This window comes from Amia ocellicauda, chromosome 19 (genome assembly GCF_036373705.1).
Source record: "Amia ocellicauda isolate fAmiCal2 chromosome 19, fAmiCal2.hap1, whole genome shotgun sequence".
NCBI classification, from domain to species: domain Eukaryota; kingdom Metazoa; phylum Chordata; class Actinopteri; order Amiiformes; family Amiidae; genus Amia; species Amia ocellicauda.
In genome coordinates, this window is record NC_089868.1 from 707,501 (window position 1) to 729,095 (window position 21,595).

The 21,595-nt window shown below is 41.0% G+C and overlaps 1 protein-coding gene across 1 annotated transcript in view; it reads right to left on the minus strand.

Annotated features, from left to right (window-relative positions):
* Window positions 1-2,538: 2,538 nt before the first annotated feature.
* lhx4 (LIM homeobox 4) overlaps window positions 2,539-21,595 on the minus strand; it is a 31,855-nt gene continuing 12,798 nt past the window's right edge. Inside the window, exons 3-6 of the mRNA XM_066692398.1 lie at window positions 12,872-13,074; window positions 10,748-10,902; window positions 9,949-10,120; window positions 2,539-7,714 (exon numbers count right to left, since the gene is read on the minus strand). Coding sequence (XP_066548495.1) covers window positions 7,329-7,714; window positions 9,949-10,120; window positions 10,748-10,902; window positions 12,872-13,074 — 916 coding nt within the window. The 3' untranslated portion in view covers window positions 2,539-7,328. The remainder of the gene's footprint in view (window positions 7,715-9,948; window positions 10,121-10,747; window positions 10,903-12,871; window positions 13,075-21,595) is intronic.

Below are 21,595 nucleotides of genomic sequence, written 5' to 3' on the forward strand. Positions count from 1 at the left end.
AAACGTTTTGCCTCTGGAAAGTTTGTAATAAAACCTGCCGTGATTGATGCACATTGCTGTTCGGGATTTGTGCTTCGTCATCATGGTCGAGGCACCAGTGCCGAATTTCCTCAGATTTATTTGTATACTAGCGGTATAAGTGGCGTGTAAATTATCATAACTGTCTTTATCACTGTTTATCTTTGTAAGTGTGCGCTATTAAACGCGGTCCATAAATTGGGCCCGATTAATGCTGTAAGAAAAATCGCTGGCGAAAACGTAGCTTTGTTCTGGGAAGGCCTATTTTCTGTGTGACGGATTCAGAAAGGCCATTAAGTAAATGGATTTAGAAGAAAATCTGCCACTCTGTTTCCTTCTGTAGCAGAGACTCAGCCGACTTGTGCCTGTTGGTAAAAGGAGACGACTTACAGCTGAATCAGATGTTTCAATTTCTACTAACAGGCAGGCAGGTTGGTGACGTAAAGGCAACAGCCTATCAGGTTTACTATACCAGTCATAATACGATCATGATTATTTTATGAATCTGCCCATAAATATAGATACACAGATATGTGTGTATAATCAGACATATTTAGTAGCAAAAACACCTTTTCTTTTATTTACTGCAGAAAGCCAATAAAGTCTCCAAAACCTATTCTTCCACAAAGACATTTGGGATGCAGAGAGGTCATTCTTCCAACTGGGGACATTTTGCTGGCCAGTGTGGCAGTGTAACATGACAGTATAGAGGTGATTGATTAGGATTTGGGGCATAAAGCCTGTCCTTGGGCTTGCTTGAATTAATAATAATTTAAATGTAAAAACAGAGATGTCGGTACGCACTGTTTGAAGATCACACTTCAAATTGTCGTGTAATAGGCTTTTTATTATCTCATTGTAGTATTTGATTATGGAGAGGCTTGTTTGAATATAGCTTTAGTTAATACAGTAACCATAGCAGTGCGTTGGAGCTCATTTTCAGAAAAGCAGGCCCTGCTGAGAAGACACGAAGGCCTTGCTCTGGTAGAGTTCACTTCATTTCCAAGGAGAATGACGGATCCAGAGCTCAGCTGAGTTGCCTTTGCCGTTGACTTAGCGAGTGGTTTCTGAGCCGCCTGCAGACCAGAGCCATTCATAGGCTGAGACGCTGCGCTTCATGGACAGTTCTGGAAGATGCATGTTTTGTATTGTGTCAAGAGAACTGATCATCACTGAATATTCACATCATGTTGTGAGGACCATGTTGAGCCGAGGAGGTGTCCTCATTTTGGCTTGGACCTTTCGGTATCTGTTTTCCTGATCACTGCTTACCTGTTGTTGTCAAGATGCATTCGAATAATGAAGAATATTGTTTAATGTGCAGACGAGAACAACACACAAAAAACACTGAAAATGGGGGCAATTATATATATAACAGTAATAAATTATAGTCATTTTGCCTTCCACCAATATTCCTTTGAGACCGTTATTTTCAACATAAGATCAGAAATGTTACAGATGATAATTCCTCTGCCCCCCTCCCCCCCGTGATCTATCTTTCAACACTGGTCTGTCCGTAATCGGAAAGCTTTGACATCCAATGTCCTAGCTCGTGGCTAATGTGTTTGCAAACAGCTGGGATCTGAGGCTCTGTTGTTTGCATATCTGTGCTTCTTGACTGGTTTGTGTTTGTGTGTTAAGCAGCACGGCCGGCCTATTCCATCACAGTGCACCATATTTATCCACATTTCACAAAGCAGATTACAATTAGTTAACAGTGAGGGGATAAAAAAAGATTTGATAGTGCATTGCTACAATCTGGTGCTGTCTTTAGTAGCCTTGGGATCAGTGCCCTCAGCCTACCAGATGCGCTGGCTTGTTTTTAAGCTGCAGCAACACACAAGAAGATCCCGAACCTTCACAGTCTATATTAATGGTCGTTTCTGGCACTGGGGGTGTACTCTTTCTGTGTCCTGCATAGACCGGACTAGCGATGCTCTTTTCGTGCTTATGGATGACGTGTCATCTGCTGTGTTTGTTTGAATAAAAACATTGTTATATCAATTAATGGGCAGCTCCTTTTGACTAGACAATAAATATATATTGGCCTGCTGAGCGATGGCTGTGAGGCTTGTACAGAAACCTAAAATGACCTCAGACAATTGTTTAACATGACAGGAAATGAACAGCCTTGTACATTAGCTGGGATTGAGAGTTCCTATCCGGCAATGAATGGACATAATAATTTTTTTTAACCAAATAGGAAGATATAGGAGACTAGCTGCTGAATACATAAATACATTTACAAAAGCACAAAAACATATTTGGTAACAACTCATTTCAAGTGTCTTAAATACATGTTCATTATCTGGCTTAATTGACAGCTTAATAAGTAAAGTATAAATCATAATTGAGGTGCTATAGTTAATGAACACTTCCTGGATGCTAGGAGGTTAAGTTGGGAATTATAAAGATGTTCCTCATGCATATCTGCATTATATATATAAAAAACAGGACAGAACAGTATAATACCCAGAAAGAGGAAGCCATGAGCAATTCCAAAACATTTTTTTTCTCTTTTTAATATAGACTTCACTGTACACAATTCATGCCAACGCACAGAAGGCATATACAAATAGACTCACTGCTTTTTTTTTTAATTATTATTTTCTTCTTCAAAGACACATGGCAATAAATAGTTCTCATGAAACAAGACTCCACCTTTGAAACTGTACAAAATTTACAACATTAAGACTCCAAAGTTGTGAGGCAAGGGAACATTGTTCTGTTTGTTCTGTGGTTCGGTTGTCTTTGCTTTAATATGCATTTATTTCCTTCTCTCCATTCTAGCCCTCGTGAACGTGGTACAGAAATTGACACTGCAGAAAAACATCAGTTTGCAATTCACTACACATGACTTTGGCTCAACATACCTTTTTCTATTGATCTTAAAGTTTTGAGCCTTTCCCCTATTTTTCCCTCCACGACACACATTACCCTTTACAATTGTGTGTTGCCCATTTCCTTAAATATTCGGATTGAACTTACTGACACTTGGTGGAAAAAATTAAAAGTCTGATTGCTCAACAAAGGCTCAGTTCAAGGCTGCAACAAATATTTGAAACAATAATGATGTCAATACAAATAATACTATAACCGTGAGGAAACTTGTTTCGTGCAGCCATTTGTATTGCCACACTTATGTTTTAAACCACTGCAATGAGATAAGCTTGATGAGAAGAGTGTAACCCTATTGGAGGAACCATGTCAAACGCTTTCATGAAACATCGGATATGATAGTTTTCGCCACTGCCCATTGAATAACCAATCTAATATCAGCAGTATGTCACAAACCAAATGTATCTACTGCTCAGTATATGGCAGCATGTTTGGTTTGAGACTAAAATGTAAATTTACAATGTCTTGCCAGATGTCAAACGTTTAGTCTCTTCCTTATAGATTCAAGATGTATCAAATCTGAATCACAGAAGTGAAACTGCTGATCCAAATTAACTATTCTTTTTTTCTTATTAGTATTTGACTTCAATTATTTTCATACTGTATGCCTCCAGTTGACACTGGGCAATGAGGAAATAACTAGACTCAAATATAGAACCCTCACACCAGCTTAGGTTGAAAACAGCATCTGAAACTCTGTCCCACCTCAAGTCTCCCCAACTTCTCTAAGTGCTCAGTCAATTGTGCACTAGCTAAGGTGAAACCCCAAACATTGTTGGCCATGGACTCGGTCCAGATTCCAGTCAGGGATCTGCATGATCAAGCTCAAGCTGTGCCCCTCTTTACAAGTGGAAACCCTCCTACAAGCATTTGATCTGCCTGTAGAATTCTAGTTTGTCTAGCAGGACATTGCCAAGATACAGGTGATGTGTCGTGGAAGCAAATCAACTGCAAATACTGTCAACAAAGAAAGCTTAGCAACTTTAGAACTGTGGATCAGTGCTTCCCAGCCCTGGTCCTGGAGAAGCACAACCTGGGTTTGGTTACCAGCATGGTTCTTGCCATCAAAATCTTAAATGAACTCATTGTTTTCTTCATTTTTTTAAATGGCTTAGTTGACAAAATGAGAATTCAAGAGCCTTCAATCATTTTCTGTTAAACACAAAGTCATTAACCATTTTAAATAGTCAAAAAGCTCTGAGTAGACAAGTTATGAGTTTAACATGAGAGCATGGTTTGAACAAAACCCAGCAGGACAGTGTGCTGACCAAGGCTGAGTGCCGTCGCTGTAGACTACTGAATATCTACAATCCAAGGATGAAACTAGAAGCCTTGCTGTTTCCTGGCCTTGCACTGGATTTGGTTGATGAGGTGTGATGAATGAGCGGGACAAAGTTCACGATGCAGGGAAACATGAATCATCGTACAACACTGTCTTGGCAAAAGCGAACCTAAGAAGGCCTAAAGCCTGTCCTGCTGAGCAGTCTGTTTGAGAGGACCTGCAATTGAAACCATATCAATAAGTCCTCCGTTTGTCAGGGTTGAGCTCACAGACCAAGCTGGGACATTTACTGCCCTTTTGAGGTGTAATCAGAGTTCACTGCCATCACACTCTCCCCAAACATGACTCTGCAGGACAGCAGAGCCAAAGAATAACAGGAGCCGCAAGGAATGGCGGGGTGGTTCATGACCCAGACACATGGCATGGTGAGTGTCTAAGGCAAGGGTCTCAAACTCAATTCCTGGAGGGCCATGTGTATGCTGGTCTTCGTTCCAACAGAGTCCTCAGTTACTTAATTGGTCTAATTGTTTAATTAGCTAGATACATTGAAACACCTATTCAGGTGCCAGGATATTTTATACACAACTACCTTGAATCAAATGCACTTTTAGACAATCAGCTGTAAAATACCTCGCAATATATTGTTTTAAAGAGGTCAAACTGAATAATTAATTGCACTAATTAACTAATTGAGGACTCTGTTGGAACAAAGACCAGCATTCACATGTCGCTCCAGAGACTGAGTCTGAGATCCCTGGTCTAAAGTGATCATATGTCTCGCTTCTCAGCAGTCCAACCTTTCAACAAGAGCATATTCAAGTTTTTCACTGTTGCTAAATTGAGGCTTTGAGCTCCATTAGCCTACAAAGAAATCCAGTCCAGCCTTTTTTTTCATTTCTGTAAATAGTTTCTGCTATTGTTTACAGTCGCGATTGATCACATATAAAAGGGCATGCTCTCTCACGATTCAACTCTTACCGTTGATCCACCGTTCGCTCCATCTGTTTGGCATCAGGAGCAGGAACAGCTTGATCAGTACATGTTCATTTCCTTCAGTTGAAAAGCAGCATTATCATCCAGCCCTGTAATCCCCTGTATCAAAGTGTGTTGGTGCCTATGGAGCCAAATGGTCACCCTATAAATGACCAAAATATAATTTTTAACAGCAGGGGTTGGCAAAGATGCTGAAGGATCGCTGGATCAGGTGTGATCACATTCTCTGCTCTGTTCTGGATGAAGACCTGCCAGTCTTAAGCAGTTGCCAGAACCAGACAATCACCTCTGCTTCTGTGATAAATGGACAGAATTTAGTGCAATATCCCATTCCAGATCCATCACCTATTGCCCCCCCGCCCTTTTTAATTTCCCTAGCCTAGTCTAAAACCATTTCCAAGCCCTGTTGTTTTAGTGTGATTGAATTTGAGAAGTCTTCCATTTGTGTCTCCCCTCCATTGACTTTCATAGTAGAGTTTCAGACATATTCATATTTCAGACAGAATCATATTCCCATAGACATTCTTATATATGCATGTTATATGTAAAACCACCTTTTGATTTTGTGTTTGCCATCTTGACTGATATTTCCCATCTTCCTGGATTCAGTGAACTTTCCTGGCTTTATAGCCGGGGTCCCTAATCTTGTCCCGGGGGTGGGGGGGTGCAGTGTCTTCCGATGATTTTTGCTCCACCTGAGCAAATTAATCCATCCATCCATTTTCAATTACCACTTCATCCAGTACAGGCTACAGGCAGAACATGCAAACTCCACACAGGCAGACGCCCAAGACCGGAGCTGAACCCAGCAAATTAAACTAATTATTATGGTCTTACTAGTACCAATGCAATGGCTTTTCCCAGTTCTGAGAGTGTTGGTGAGTTAAAGAGAGCGTGAACCCATGCTTTATAGAGACTCAGCAGAGCAGACACTGAAGTCAGTGTTGGGTCCTCGAAGAAGTACATCAAGTCCTCATTTCCACACACAAGCAGAATCTCCTGCACTGAAGATCAGTGTATAACTATCCCTACCTCCCCTGTTATCTTAGGGCTATGGAATTTGAATCCTTAGCACTGCTAACCCTTGAATGGTATCCAAAAGGCATTGTAGAATTTAGTCCCTTGTGTATTTCTACGGTGACATCACAGGATCACCTTGCTCTGACCAATCTGTAAGAGGAGACAAACGATGATTCTGTGTGACCTGCATTCTGTTTGTACCTCTTGCATTTTCAGCAGTTTGCCACAAGTGAAGCAGCCTCCAGAGCATTACATTTTCACGTCTTTTCCCCTTTTCCAAATGATTAATGTACACTCCTTCTGACACATTTTGGTTTAGGGTTGTCTACTTGGTTTTGTTTTACCAGCCAACGTTTCAGAGTCTAGTCAAATGCCATCGAATGTACTCTGCTGCTGACATTGCAATGTCATGTGCAGTAAAATAATACATTAAAGTGGCTAAACACATATAAAAGCACCCTAGTAACAGGTAAAATTATATTTTTCTTGCTCTATACCAGGTTGTCGTTTACAAACTGCTTTTTATGCTTGTTCTGTTTCACGTCTTTGTTCTATTCGTTGATTGAATTCAAACTTGTACAATTCTGTTGACAATCACAATCGTATGTCATTACTCTTCATGTTGAACAGACGCAAAGGTAAAGTGCATTAAATAACAAAACTTTTCCCATGAACAGTCACCTGCTCATTTCAGAGATAATCCTCTGACATTCGACTATCTCTGACCTTGTTTCCTTTTTTTCCATACAAACAAACTCCACAAAATTACCGTTGTGGCACTTTACGTTTTTGGCTTGCCTTCCCAATTTTAAATAGGGGAAGAAGACAATGGAGAGAAAGGGATTTGCTCAGGGAAAAAAGGAAAAGGACAGTCACTAACAATGCAAAAAAAAAAAGAAAAAATACATATATATTTTGTATTATCTCAGTCAGTTGTGCAACCCCCAAACGTTGGCAGAAGCATGCCACCATCTTCTGTTTGCTATCAGCTGCTGTGTTGTGTCTGTTCTTGCCAGCTGCCCCTCGCAGACCCACTGAAGTTCCTTAGAGGCGCCCTCAGTTGCCCCCTTGAAAAATAACTCTGTATAAATGTAAAAAGTCGCCATGTCTCCCCAGTCTAAAACTGGGAGTGGTCCATCTCATCCAACCAGGAAGCAGGGCTGGTGGGGAAGTCTGGGTAGCCAGCGCTGCTACCTGTTGAGAGGTCAGAGGTGGGACCCCCCGCCATGGCCCTCAGTGCCTGGCTGACCCCCTGCCCTCCTTGGCTCATGATGCTGTCCATATTGAAGCCCAGGTTGTTGAGCAGGGGGGTGTGGGCGGGCAGAGAGACAATGGACGAGGGTGACTGGGGGACCCCGTAGGGGCTGCCCGCTCGTAGGTCATGGAATGGCTGCCCCGTGCCGTCCAATGAGAAGCTGCCATTCAACAGACTGCCATTGGCCACGTCTCCCACACTGCCATACAACCCATTGGTGTGGCCCAAGTCTGACAGGATCTGGTCCTCTGTTGGGGACAGAGACGGAAAAGATATTGTGTTTAGATAGCATTCATTCATTCTGATCAGCTGACAATACATTCACAGCAGGATTATGTTGTATCTAAGTAGCTCTGCTTGTTTGGAAATCAGAAAACTACTACTGGTTGAGATCTGTGTCTTTTTTATATAGGAATTACCATTCACCCCACCTCTCTTTAATGTCCAATTAGGAGTTGAGAACAGGAGATCGAAGCGCACTGCATGCCCAAACCGGGGCTATTACATAGATCAGTTCAAGCCTACAGGTACCCTAGAAGCCACAGGCAGTGTTGACTCCTAACCCACCATGTCAATGTGCTGCTCAGTGAAATATGTGAGCCCTGGTGGCTAAGGGGAACTCCCAGCTAAAGGAGTATTGAGGAGTAACTTGACTCAGGATATAGATTGCATCCTACATTCTCTAGGTAGTGGTTTTTACTGAATGCCACACTTTGTTTTTTCTAAATACGGATTACTATCATGTTTTTCTGTGTTTTGTCTAATTTATAAATGTAGGTCAATGTGAATTACACAGTTCTATTACGTTAAGCATTATATCAGTGGCTAAAACCGTTATACATTAATTTACGGTTGAAGACTTGTAAAATACCAGTTAAACACAAGAGCACAGAAAACCCAGATCCTAAACTATTAGAAAAGATCAGAGGTAGAAAACAGTTATTAAAAAGTAGTATTTTCACATCCCCACAAATAACACAGTCATGGCACCTCTACAGCACCCACAACGGTCTGGTTCCAGATTTACCAGTAGAAACAAGTGGAAATTAAAGTCTAGAGGCATTGTATAAAGGCTTTTGTAAAGAGATGTCTATATTTTCTCCACCCCTATAAGGAATGTAGTTACTTTGTACAGTTTAAGGATACTGTGTAGCTGTGCCCATGTCAATGAAACTCGAATGCCAGTGAGGCATGAGAGCTCCCTTTCCCAAGCTCTATACATCTTTCCCTGGTTCTGACTCCTCAGCTGTCAGAGAGGCATATGAAAGAATATCCTGATTTAAATAAAATTGATTAAATGCATTTAATTATGTGTGTATCAATAGTTTCCAACTCAACAACAACAATAAGAGAAAATCATTGTTGTATGAGAGCATACCTTCTCAAGGGTTCAGTGAGCATTTCCCATCTAAAGGACAAGCTGATCATGTCTCTGTGATCATCAGTGGCTTTGTATCCCATTCAACTCTTTCAATTAAATGTTGTAGAATGGTTCAATAGGGGATCCTGTATAGTTGGGGGACGTGGTAGAGCCCTGCTATAATAAAATGAGTCACCTTCATAACGAGTTAACCTGAACACAACAATAAAAAGCAAGAAAGGAAAGGACCACCTCCACCTATAGCAGTACTCTATGACCTGGCTCTGTGGTCAAAGTGAGGATTGCCCCTGCAGCTGAGGAGTAACACTGACCCCAACTGCCTGTATGTATCCACAATAGAAACTGACCTTTGATAAAGGAGCAAAGAAAAGTGTCTTTCCAACCCCAGTGAGAGGAAAACGAGAGTCTTTTACCTGCTGAGCAGTGTGCTCACGGACACATATTTCAAGACTCACGCCATAACATTGCAGTCCCGTCAGCCCTTCCCATGATTTCAAATCTGTCTGTTTCCAATAACAACAACAAAAAAGCACCGGGAACACTCAGTTGTTAATTGACTAAAAGCTTTACCTGGTTTATGGAGTTGGTGTGGCCTTTTTTACATTTCTCATAAAACATGAGGCTCAAGTTTTACGAGTCCCCAAAACATGCTTGCAAAACTCAAAATAAACGGGATGTCTCACTCGTGAGACTTTAAGAGCTGGGCCTGTTTAGAGGACCCCAGAGAGCGAGGTGAGAGTAGGGCCCAGCATTTTTCAGTATTCATTTGTCACTGAAGTACCAACCTGGGACGCTGTAAATAACAGTCACCCTGCACTAACTGAAAGCAGTACCTATTCATTCCAGAAGGACTTATGTGTGGTAACGGTTCGATTAAACTGAAAACAAAACAATCAAAAAATAATGCTTACATTGATGTCTGTATCAGGTAAAGCACTAAATCAGGGAATTTGAATCCGGTAAACAATAAGTGAATTAATTAAAATGTTAAAAGTACGTTTCAAACTGGTAAGTGGACTGTGAAGGAATTAAAAACTAAAAACACAAGTGGGGTTGGGGAAAGGTGTGTGTGTTTATGTGATGTTTTCTTTTTCCCCTTACCTCTGAAGCTTAACTCACTGTCACTAAGCCCCCCGTCCTCGGCTGAGCTTTCCTTCTCCGGCTTGGACCCGCCGCGGCTCCGTTTCACATTCTTATAGAACTGTCCCCAGCGGTGCCTCCCGGCGTCCTTTTTCAACCGCTTCTCCTTCGCCCGCCGGTTTTGAAACCAAACCTTCAATGACAGAGACAAACAGAGAAAGAGAAGGTGCTTCGTGAAGATGAGAGGAAAACAAATCACCAAGGTAGAGTTTTGTTCGTTAAGTTTTGTTTATAGTCTGTACAAAGGACAACATGATGTTGACCGAGAAATCAGCATTAACCTGAATACCTTCTACTGAGACTGTGGCGTGAGGGGTGGATTTAAGGCAGTGTTAGGATGCAGATATTCCTGGAAATGTTTGTGTATATCCCTGTTGTGTATGAGCTGCTTTGATATGTAAGTGACACAAGACTGTACAATGGAACAAAGACAGGAAGTGTCTGGTTGCCTGGCCTTGTGCCTTTTGTAGCAGATTCATTTCTATACCATTGTGCACTGGGGGCGAGTTGTGCAAATAAGATGACCTAACTCTGTTTAAGTTTTGCCTGTATTAATAAGACTGGACTCCCATATATTCAAATAATAATAATAAAAGGCCCTGGTCATTTTGGGGTTTGAGAGACGAGAATTAGCAACACACGGCCACTAGCTTTTTTAATGCGAACAGAAATCCAAGTTTAGTCATCCATCCCTAAGTCTTGAGCCGCAGACCTCAGCTCCTACTCCCCTCTTCCCTAATCAGGGCCCTGCTCTCCTCACCTGCACCACCCTCATATCCAGCCCCGTCTCCGAAGACAGCTGCTCCCTTACGTGCCGCGCAGGCTTGGGCGAGTTCTTGTAGGCGTTCTTCAGCGTCTCCAGTTGCTTGGCCGTAATGGTGGTCCGTGGCCTCTTGGCCCCCGCCTCTGAATCGTCTACAGATGGACACAAACAGGGGCTCTTACCAGGGGAGTACAGAAGCACAGGTTGAAGCCACAGGGATCTGGGGACTTCTCGCTAATGGGAAGAGCTCTGAAACTTGTCATGGGGTTTGGAATTTTGTCTCCAGCAACTCTATCACGCAAGCTCCTAATCTTCCCTCCATTGATTGAACTGTTTTTACATCGTTCCTCTGAAGAGAATCTTCTCAAACTGAAGCTTTGAAACATGTACAAGTCACAGTGGGTATGCAAAGTATACAAACAAATTGAATCTCTTTTTTCTTCTTTGCATTGTATTTTTTGTCAATTTGTCAATCCTAATATTCGGCAAAGACTTGGAACAACACCTTTCCATACACATCGATAAGACTTTTCACACGTAACCTGTAACTGTATCTCGATGGGTTGATTCCAGTGTCTTTGATGATTCCAACAGAAATATGCATGTGATTGGGCATAGTTTGACTCTAAGGCCAGTGGGGGTTAAAGATCAAGTGAGCGCCAGAACAGGCCTGCCTGGATGAACAGCGCTGTGTTCATCACACATGGCTGTCTCAGTCTCTCCACAGCACAGGGGGGCACATTAATCCATCCCCAAAGTGGGATGCTGGGAGTTGGGGAATAATCGGTACCCCAGTAGCAATGTGCATGACATCATTTAGCATAATCAATCAGGGCAGGACGGAAATCGCAATAAATGAGCAGTCAAGGCTTTCAGCGTGAAATCCATAAAAGGTCACTTTAGCTTAAGATTTAATTACCGAGACGCCGAAGACCCCAGAGATATATATTATTTTATTGTGATTTCTTTCTTCTCTCTCCCTCTCTCTCTCTCTCTATCTCTCTCTCTCTCTGGTAATGAAAGGCGCAAGTGCATTCCCTGTTGAAAATCACAGCTCTGCCCCGTTAAATGCTGAGAACTGGGCGAAGGGTTAGCCAGAGAGGTTGCTAGTTCCAGGCTTACACTGCTGCTAAAGAGAGCTGACCCCTCTTTAATGGAGCCAAGGCATTGCCTTGCAACACGGAGCTGATAAATCATTCGGAGGGCCTTACAGTGTCTGCCATAGCTCACTACTGTGGACAAAGGGGAGCATCCACTGTCCTTTTGCATGGCCACACTTCAGATGAGGGGTTGGTTGTTTGTGACCTGGAATACAATAACACGGTAATAATTGGCTGCCGTTATCCTCATTGTGACTGCTCACCTTTTAGGTTTAAATGCACGTTATTAAAAAACGATAACTCGCACTTGTGTATTAATTCTTTATCGGTACATTTCATGGTCAGAAAACTGGTGTTATGCAATTCCTCATGTGCATTTGCATTCCCGAAAAAAACATTCTGACTGAAGCAGATGCACTGCAACACTAGTCAGCAATGCCAAGCCTGGATAAGTAAATAGACCTCCACACCTACTGTCTAGTGGGTTCCTGTGACACTTATTTATCTATTTCCATTGCATCTGACACTGCCCTAGAGAGGAGCAAAAAAAATTATAATGCGTGAACACTGATGTGATGTAATGTATAAACCTACAGCACTGGACAAAGTAATGGTGAAGAAGCAGTCCACCTCTCAGGATTAAACCACTGCAAAACTCCCATGGTGGGGAATTAAGGTTTTTATTAATATGGGTCTACTTCACTGGCTGTGATTATTCCCCAAACCAACATGAAGTATACAGATTGGTTTTAGTAGACCCTAATACAATGCCAGTGTTTACACCCAAACACAACTCCAACCCAGGTCCAAGTATGTCTCAGTGTCTGTTCTGGTGCATGACAAAGTGACCTTCAATCCCAAAGCTAAAGATCACATCCAATGGCACCGACTGAGTCAATGGTTGGTTTGATGGATAGACTGCCAGAGCTCGTGGCTCTGCACGACCAGCAATGGAGAGTCGTTGGTAAGAGCTGATGGACTCTGTTGTCATAGATGTGTTTCCACTCAGATCCCTGCATACCGTTCTGTTTGGCCGTCTCGTAGTCCTCTTTGCACACCAGCCTCCCATCCTCCATGAGGTAAAACTCGTCTCCCGTGGCCAGCTGCCGGTTACACATGACACAGGCGAAGCAGTGGAGGTGGTACACAAAGTCCTGGGCTTTCCTCACCACCTGTGTTGGGGGGATGCCCTGTTGACAGGAGGCACACTTTGTCCCAAAGCGCCTACAACACAAACAGGGGCCATGGTCAAGACAACAGAGCACTGAACCACCTTCTGCCAATGTGGCATTGCTGCTGGCACTACTTGGGTTGAGGGTTTGTTTATTTGCTACATCTACAGTTGTAGTTGGAAATATTCACCCCCTTCAAGGGAAACAGGGTAATTTAGTGATTTATTTAGGTTAAGACACATTACGCATTAGACTGTACTTATTTGTCAGTGGTATTTAGGATTTGCTGAACTCTGATTTCGACCTACAACAGAAACTGCAATGATTTCAGATGATGGAAGGGAGTTCAGACAGGAGATTGGTAAACTTCTGACAGCCACCCCCATCAAAATCAATGGAGTGGCAGCCCAAAGTTTACATGCCTCTTAGCTTCAATTAGTCAGCCCAATACTATAATTACTGCTGCTTGTAAAACCAGCTGTGTCAAAAAATCATTACTGTTCCAATAACAGCAGGGTCCTTCATCTCTGGATTCTTCCATAAAATGTCCTGGTAGTTCCAGACAGAACAGAACATAGACATTGTATTGACAAGTGATCATTTGATATCCTGTGATCTTATGAATGCTTTTTTTGCTATAGAATAATACCTATGTTTCCTTGCCAGCACATATTTGCAATCAATACATTAAAAAAGGAGTCATTACTAGTGCTCCTTCAGGAAGGCATGTGCCCATTTTAACTCACACTGTCATGTTTTATACACATTACTTCTTAACCGCTGGGAAACACACTGGGGATTCTTAAGGAACTCAAACAAAATGCGGCAGAATATTATCTGGCACCAGGATGGTTATTGGCAGCCCCATCTCAAATTACCCAGGGTTCATTTCAGTGATGGTTTTCAAAGCCATTTTGACCTCTGTGTCTTACTATTCACATAAGGGATTTATTATTCTGCATGATGAAATGGCAGCGAGGAAAAACACATTCTAAACATTAGCAACCAGATCGATCCCTTACAAGGAAAAAGGTAGTAAGAAGGAATAAGAAGCAGTAATGATTAAATGTCATATTATTATAAATAATCAGCCTTAACACAGATATAACATGGATATAGAAAATTGAGAAAACAGGACCAAAGTCTGTGACCTAATGATTAGTGAACATTAACTTTTTTTGCATTCATGTAGTTTGTAACCATTTTACTCTGCAACAACTTTCCATGTACTGTAATTGGGAATGGTTAAAAAAAATGGGAAAAAAGACTATCCCTTTTAGCTTCCTCTCATGATTTGACATCCTCCATTTGCTATCAAATGCCCTTGACAGCAAACTTCACGTGATTTTATCCGCTTTGCAGTTGTGTGTGCATGTACCAAAACACACTCTTGCTTTGTGCATAAGAGCTTTGCACTGTAGCTGAATATCCCATCAAAATATCAGTCACATTTTATCCAAGACATTAACATTCTGCTCAAGCAGTGCGTTTAAAGCAGTAAGAGCCAAGGCAAACATACCTACAAATGATCAAATGCATGGGGCATTTTACAAGCAGTCGATGGGCTCATGAATCATAATAAGTACTACAGTATTTTTCTAGAGCATTTCTATTCCACCTAGGGAGCAACTGACTGAGAGTTTAATATTTCAATGAAATGACCTCCAGACACACTTTACAACAACTGTTCAATAGTTGTTGTTTGGGATTTTCAGTTATAAAGTGTTGTTCTGTATAGTTTGCAAAAATCCAGAAATTATTTCTGTAAAAATTAGTTATTTTGGTGAAATGATAAATCTAAGTTTGTTCTAGTACATTTGCAGTCTACTGTATGTGTTCCCTGGGAGGATTGCTTTGGTATAGTGAATTGAGCTACAGAGAGCTGACTTCCCCTTTTACAATATGAGGCACAAGGCATATTCCCTGAGGATCCTAAAGCTAATATCAAGTATCTGAAAATTAAAGTCAGAGAACCTCTCTCAGTTCAAGGATAATACTGATTGGGCCTGAGCAAAAGAGCTCTCTGTCGTTCCTAATTCAGTTCACTTTGACAATGTTTCTTTGCATCTTTCAGAGCTTTTTTGTATATAGGATATAAATATAAAACATCCAACATGATCATCATAGGATCCTGATTCCAATGGCTCAGTGAATATTACTTTATAGTTTGTAAGAGCAATTAAGTTCTTCTTCTACCATAATCCAATTAGCTACATTAAATGAGGTAAAAACAACATCAACAACAGTTTCATTTTTGGGAGACGTGGTCAATTTCTAAAATGTAAAAAAATACACCATAATAATAATAATAATAATAATAATAATAATAATAATAATAATAATAATAATACGGACCACTGTCAGAGGGGAGATTTGCAGTGACATCATCTAATGCATACAGTTCATGACATGACCACAACCCTACACATAATCCAATTGGACAATCCAAAGTAAATGGAAATCATTTTGAAATAAGAATGAGAGCATCAGGTATAGGAAATGTTACAATATCTATAAGAATTACTAGACTATTATTATTATTATTATTATTATTATTATTATTATTATTATTATTATTATTATTATTATAATAATTAGAAAAAGAAGAATCATGGAACATTATCTAGCTTTGTATTATTTTTTTGATTCACTATCCCAGTCAATGCAGTAAGAGGCACATATACAGTACACAGATGTAGTAAACGTGTTTAAGAGGAACCAATAAAGCCATGACTTAGGGAAGCATTAATAAATCAAGGCGCTGGAACAATAAACCAGACCCTTAGGCCTTGAGCAAGGTGACGTTTGTTCATTCCTGCTGGGAAAAGCCTCTGCATGCTGTGCTGTCATCCTGCCTCCCTCCTTTCTCCGGCCATCTCCTTGCAAACTGTCACAGTTGTACCATTTAAAGAAAGGCCCTTGTCCCCTGGGTCCCCTAATAAAGTTAACTTCCACTCTCAGACTCACTCGCTTTTTAAGGTTGCATTGCAGCTTTTGACGTGAAAGCCCCAAACGTGATTTAGTAAAAGCCGGGGCTGATCCTGTTTTGGATAAAAGTCAAACCTAATTTGTTCTTTAATGCCTGGAAATCCAATCGCAGGGACAAGAGGGGAAAGGGAGAGAGAGAGACCGAGAGAGAAAAAAGTTGCTTTCTTAAGTGTTCCTTTCAGTCTAATATTAATGTAGTGTCAGTTGCCCAGCGTCGGTGTAAGATCAGTGCTGTGTGCAGTACATGCCTGGCAGTGTTGGTTAGGTTAGCTCTTTGAATTGCTTTTCAGTTGGACATCTGATCAAAGCTAGAGCATATAAACAGGCCTATTCAAAGTGGGGTTGTCTCCATAAATTCCAGTTACTTTGGGACAGGACAGATGTTTAGACTGAGTACTGAAAAATTAGTATTGAACCTGTGTTGAATTGCTACTCTCAGGCAGCTGTGCAGTACAATATAATTAGGGATGCACCCAATCCGACGTTGTGGTTTCAAAGCCTGCATGTGTACAGTAAAGATATTGTATGTTTGTGGTTTTAAACTCACCCAGCAAAGAACAGAATTAAGTTGTGCTGCAAAAATACGCTTCTGAAAACAGGATAAGAAAATTCCCTTCTGGAAACAAGTCATCCAAATCAACTAGCCTATTCCCAAACAACAACACAAATGTACAACTTGGTCAGTCATGAATTCTACAGGTAACCTGACTGCAGTTGAAGTGTGAGTCTCCATTGAGACAATCTATCTGCAAGCTACTCAAGAGACTGGTCTTCTGTGGGATACAGGAAAGCAAGTTTAAAGTAAGTAGCTATAGTTTCACAGAGTCTGACAATAAGGCACATATTTGTTTATGTGGGGGTTCAATTAAAGATCAGTCATCCAAAGCTCTTAAATTGTGCATCTGATTATTGTACTAAACTCAAAGACGGATCCCAGTGTATTCACAATTCTACAATGAAATGTTGGAAAGATTAAATATCAACTGAGAATTGAATTCTGCAAGAAAAATATGCTTCAATGTACGCTGAAAGGCATCAGTGACTTAAATGATCCATTGTTAGCCTTTTTCATGCAGACAATGTTATTACTGTCCACATCTGTAGAGCATACAGAAGACATTGAAAATGGCACAAAAGCAATATCCCCCTCAAAACATGAAACCAAAACAAGGCTTTACAATATTAAAACTCTCTGCCCAAGGCTGCCATTAGGTTGCTAGATGCTAATACTAGAAACCCCCACCACTCTTGAAGGGTCCCAGAGAAACAACAGCAGTTTGCTCCAAAACCAGCCACTCTGTGTAAAGAAGTTTTTCCTTCAATCCATAACTCAGCAAAATAGCAAAATGTTGGGCTGTGAGTAGCGACTAATTACTCCTGCAGTTACAGTGTATTTGCAGGGAAGTTACACATAGTTACAATGTAGGTTATGTGTAACTATTTATGTTTTTTCATTCTTACACATTTGTATGTATAATTCCACAGTATTCTACATTCTACATAATTCTACATTGTTACTATACATAAGGACACTGTCTGCATACTGCCAGTGATATAAACACTGTAAAAAGATACATAATTATCTAGTCCTTACAACCAAAAGATAACTTCATGTAAAATGTTACAGATTCCAGTAAGAACTAGAATCTTTATTATTGTGCTGGACATGAAAAATGCAAATAGTGATAAGATGAGATAAATAAGAGAAAAAGCGAAAAGTGTGAAGTTGTGTAAACAGAAGCCACAGAGGGACAGCAGAAAATGTTGTTTGTAGTCCATAATCACTAATAATAATAAGAAGAAGATGAAGTGCAAGCAGTTTCAAGGGTTCCATGATGTCATGAAATGGTGTATTAAGGCTGCTATAGAATGGAAGGCAGTTGCAAATACCCTATCTGAGCACAATTAGAACTGAATCATCCATTTTCCTACTTGAAATTGAGGAAAGGTCAAAGGTCATGGGGAAGGGCATGTTTTGATAAAGCATGTATGGGTTCATATACGTCTTCCATATGAACTATGACCCTATCTGCACTCAATATGGAATTAGAAGTCCGTTTTGGATTTTACCTTTGGGAGAGGTCAAACCTCATAAGCTAGGGCAATAGTGCATGCTGGGTAAATAGGTTCAGTGACTGGGTTCCATTGTAACCATGACCCTATCTGCATTCTGAGATCTGTTCTCCCCAGGAGGATGTCTATCAAGGTCGGAACGGGCTAAAAGCAGTGCTTAATTTGGTGCCGGTGCTAAATGTGAGTGTGAGAGAATGGATGTACGGGGTAGCAGAGGAATCGCAGCGCTAAGTATGACGGATGCTATGGGGGGGTTGGGTGCTGTTACATTTTGTTAAATTGTTAGATTTACCAGAGCTGTGCTTAGAGGTTTTAGCATGCACAGTCTCATATTGTGCTATGGCACAAATTAATCTCTGGCTAAACATTTTTTTCTAATTTTTGTGTCAATTATATTGTTATGATACAGTTCTAGTTTTTCCAACCTTCAGCAGGATAGGTTGTTGATGATCAGTGGCGCCGCCAAAGGGTGGCCAGGGGGGCCACAGCCACCCTGATACAATCACTGGCCCAGTCACTGGCCCCCCCTCACGAGTCGCATCTAACTATCACTGCGGACATAGCACCGGCAGCATCCCCCACCCCAGCACCGCGGACAAAACACCGTCAGCACCCACCACCCTGCTAGCATCGCAGACAAAACACCCCCCTACTCCAGCACCCTGGAGAAATTGATGGCCCCCTTAATATTACAACTGGCCCAAGCCAGGCTCCCCCAGCTGAAATGGTCTAGAACCGCCACTGTTGATGATTTTGAAGGCATTTTCAAAACCACATATCATGTTGCCATCTTGGATGACAAAGGAAATCACTTTTTTTCCACATTTGAATTGTACTATTCCCTGTTATGGTTGTTAGAATGGCTGGTATTCATTGGCTTAACAATTATCAAACAGAAGTTATTGGAGCACTGTGTTTCTCAATTTCGTGTAATTGAAGGCCATCTCAGTTACTACAAGAACATTGTTCTATTTTATATGTATTATTGCATTCCCACAGGTATGATGCACACTAGGTTTTGAGTTATTTTGATAAACAATTTTGTATCCAAAGTAGTTTGGGCAATTAGCCTCCAAAATTGATGTTTTTCACCAATACACTGAAAATAAATAAGAAGAAATACCCCAGCAACAACAACAACAATAATAAAAATACCTAGTTGAAAAAAGTACTCCCTTGCTGGGAATGGAACACATACTAGGAGATGAAAGTGCTTTGTTTTAATTTCACTACACTACAATTATTAAAAAAATATAAAATTACACTGATGACTAACCCAGGGACCTTTTCACAATCCTGGCCTTACAATGGAGTCAATTTTGCCTTACAGGTATTTTCTCCTGCCTGGGAGACACTTAATTGCTGGGCCTGTCATCAGGAGACTGCCTCCAAGTGTGCAACCTGCACCGAGGGGCTTCTCCATGATGTCAATTCTCCTGACACCAACACGGAAACGCAGACGGTCTCATGAGACGAGCAGCCTGAGTCTGTTTTCAAAGAGCATGCCTCCAAAATGGTTTGCCTGAAGGGCAAGTGTGTGACAAAACTGTTCCACATAGTCCCCTTGGGAAATGTCACTTCTAAACATAAAACTATAATTGTATTATTGTATTTTGATTCAGAAAAGGCTGGTGTAAATATGCAGATATACATTGGAGGTACACTTCATGTGAAGATCACATAAACACACATGTAGACACAATGGGGACATTTTTTCCCTTTTGTTTGCACTATGGGCAAATTGCCCATCTCATTAATTTACTGTGGAGTGGGCAGTTTGCCACACGTTACGCACAGGGTAAATAAGGACTGGAATCTTTAAGGATTTCTTCTAGGCTGTGCTCAACAAACTCTGAAAATATATCAGTGAAAAATATTGATAGCTTAAAAAACAATATTGCAGCTGTCTTTTAATGAGTTACCTTCACAAGATCCACCTTGAGTTTTTGTCACATCCCAATAGGGTATATAGAATCTACAAGCTATTGCTATTTACTGATCTTTTAAACAGGGGTCTAAAACAAGCACCCAGTAACTAAATTGGGGCTGGATTTAATTAAAACTTTGAGATATTGAAACTACAATCCTGTACTTCATAGGAGTTAGATTCATGAGTAGAAGATAAAAGCATATAAGAAAAAATAAAGATGCCACAAAATACAGCTTTCTAGTTTTCTTTTGTTAGGTGGGTTGAAGTTTTAACCAGCCTTGGTCTGATTTAACAGAATGACAGCGTGAATGAAAGCATTCTGTACATCAGGGGTTCCCAAACTTTTTTGACCCAGGGACCCCTTTGCCGCCTCAATTTTCGCCGAGGATCCCCACCTACCAAAGGATTGCAGGGGGGGTGGTGGGTGCTCACGGTAAAAACGTGTGAGAGCTGGGGGGCGTTGGGGGCTGACGGTAAAAACGTGTGAAAGTGCGGGGGGGTTGGCCGCGGACCCCCTAGCACTCCATCTCGGACCCCAGTTTGGGAACCTCTGCTCTACATAATGCAAATTATATTACAGGTAGTATATAAAAACATAGTTTCAGCCTTCATCCATTCAGTATCTTTAAATCATGTTTTATATGAGTAAGATGGTGAAATAACAAGATTAATGAAGTAACTACAACAACTAGGGGGAGCAAATGTATAGTCCATGTGTGTATATTTGCCAAGGGCATCATTTCAGTTTGTATTGAAATTTCTCCTCACAGGACCACATAAACCTAGTTATGGTTTATAGAAGACTCCAGGATGCAGCCACCATGATTAGCACATGAGAACCCAAACCTGTATTAGGTCAATGTTTACATGGAGCCAACACAATTCACTGTACACAACAGGAGCAATCCTAGATGGAAACAATACAGCAGTAGGACACCAAATTCTACAGTGTCCTCACCTGAAGGGCAAATTAGAAAGAAAATGTTCCACTTCCAAGCACTGCAAAGGTGAACACCTCAATGTAGTCACTGAGACTTGGTTCACACCACAAGCTATTAAAGAAATCTAGAAACTGACTGTAAGACTATAAGAAGAAATCAGTAGTTCAAGTTCAGACACACATCGCTGGTATAACAGGTTCACAAAGAGAAGGATAGATGGGTGGTAAAGACATGCTCGCAATGTGTTAATATGGAAATTAACAATGAGACCACAAGACCTGTATCACTTCTACAACATGAATGATAAAGGCATGTACAAGCAAGAGCAATGTAGCAACAGGAGCCGGGACAAAGAATAGGCAATCGCTGAGAATGGTAATGACTGGTAAGAAACTCTACTTTTTTTTTTAATCTTGATGTTCCACCACTACAAGAGCAAAATAAGACAACAGAGAGACGTAAAGGGCATCTAAGGAAGACTTCACAAAGGCTTTTATAGGTTCAGATAGGGCAGACTTCCCTATCTGTAAATCTGATGTAATAGAAGGGCCAGGAGCTTGAAAAAAAAAATAGAATCCCCTGGGCCTAATATTATTTACGTAAATGTCCTTAAAGGTTGACTGAGCGATAATACTTTAACA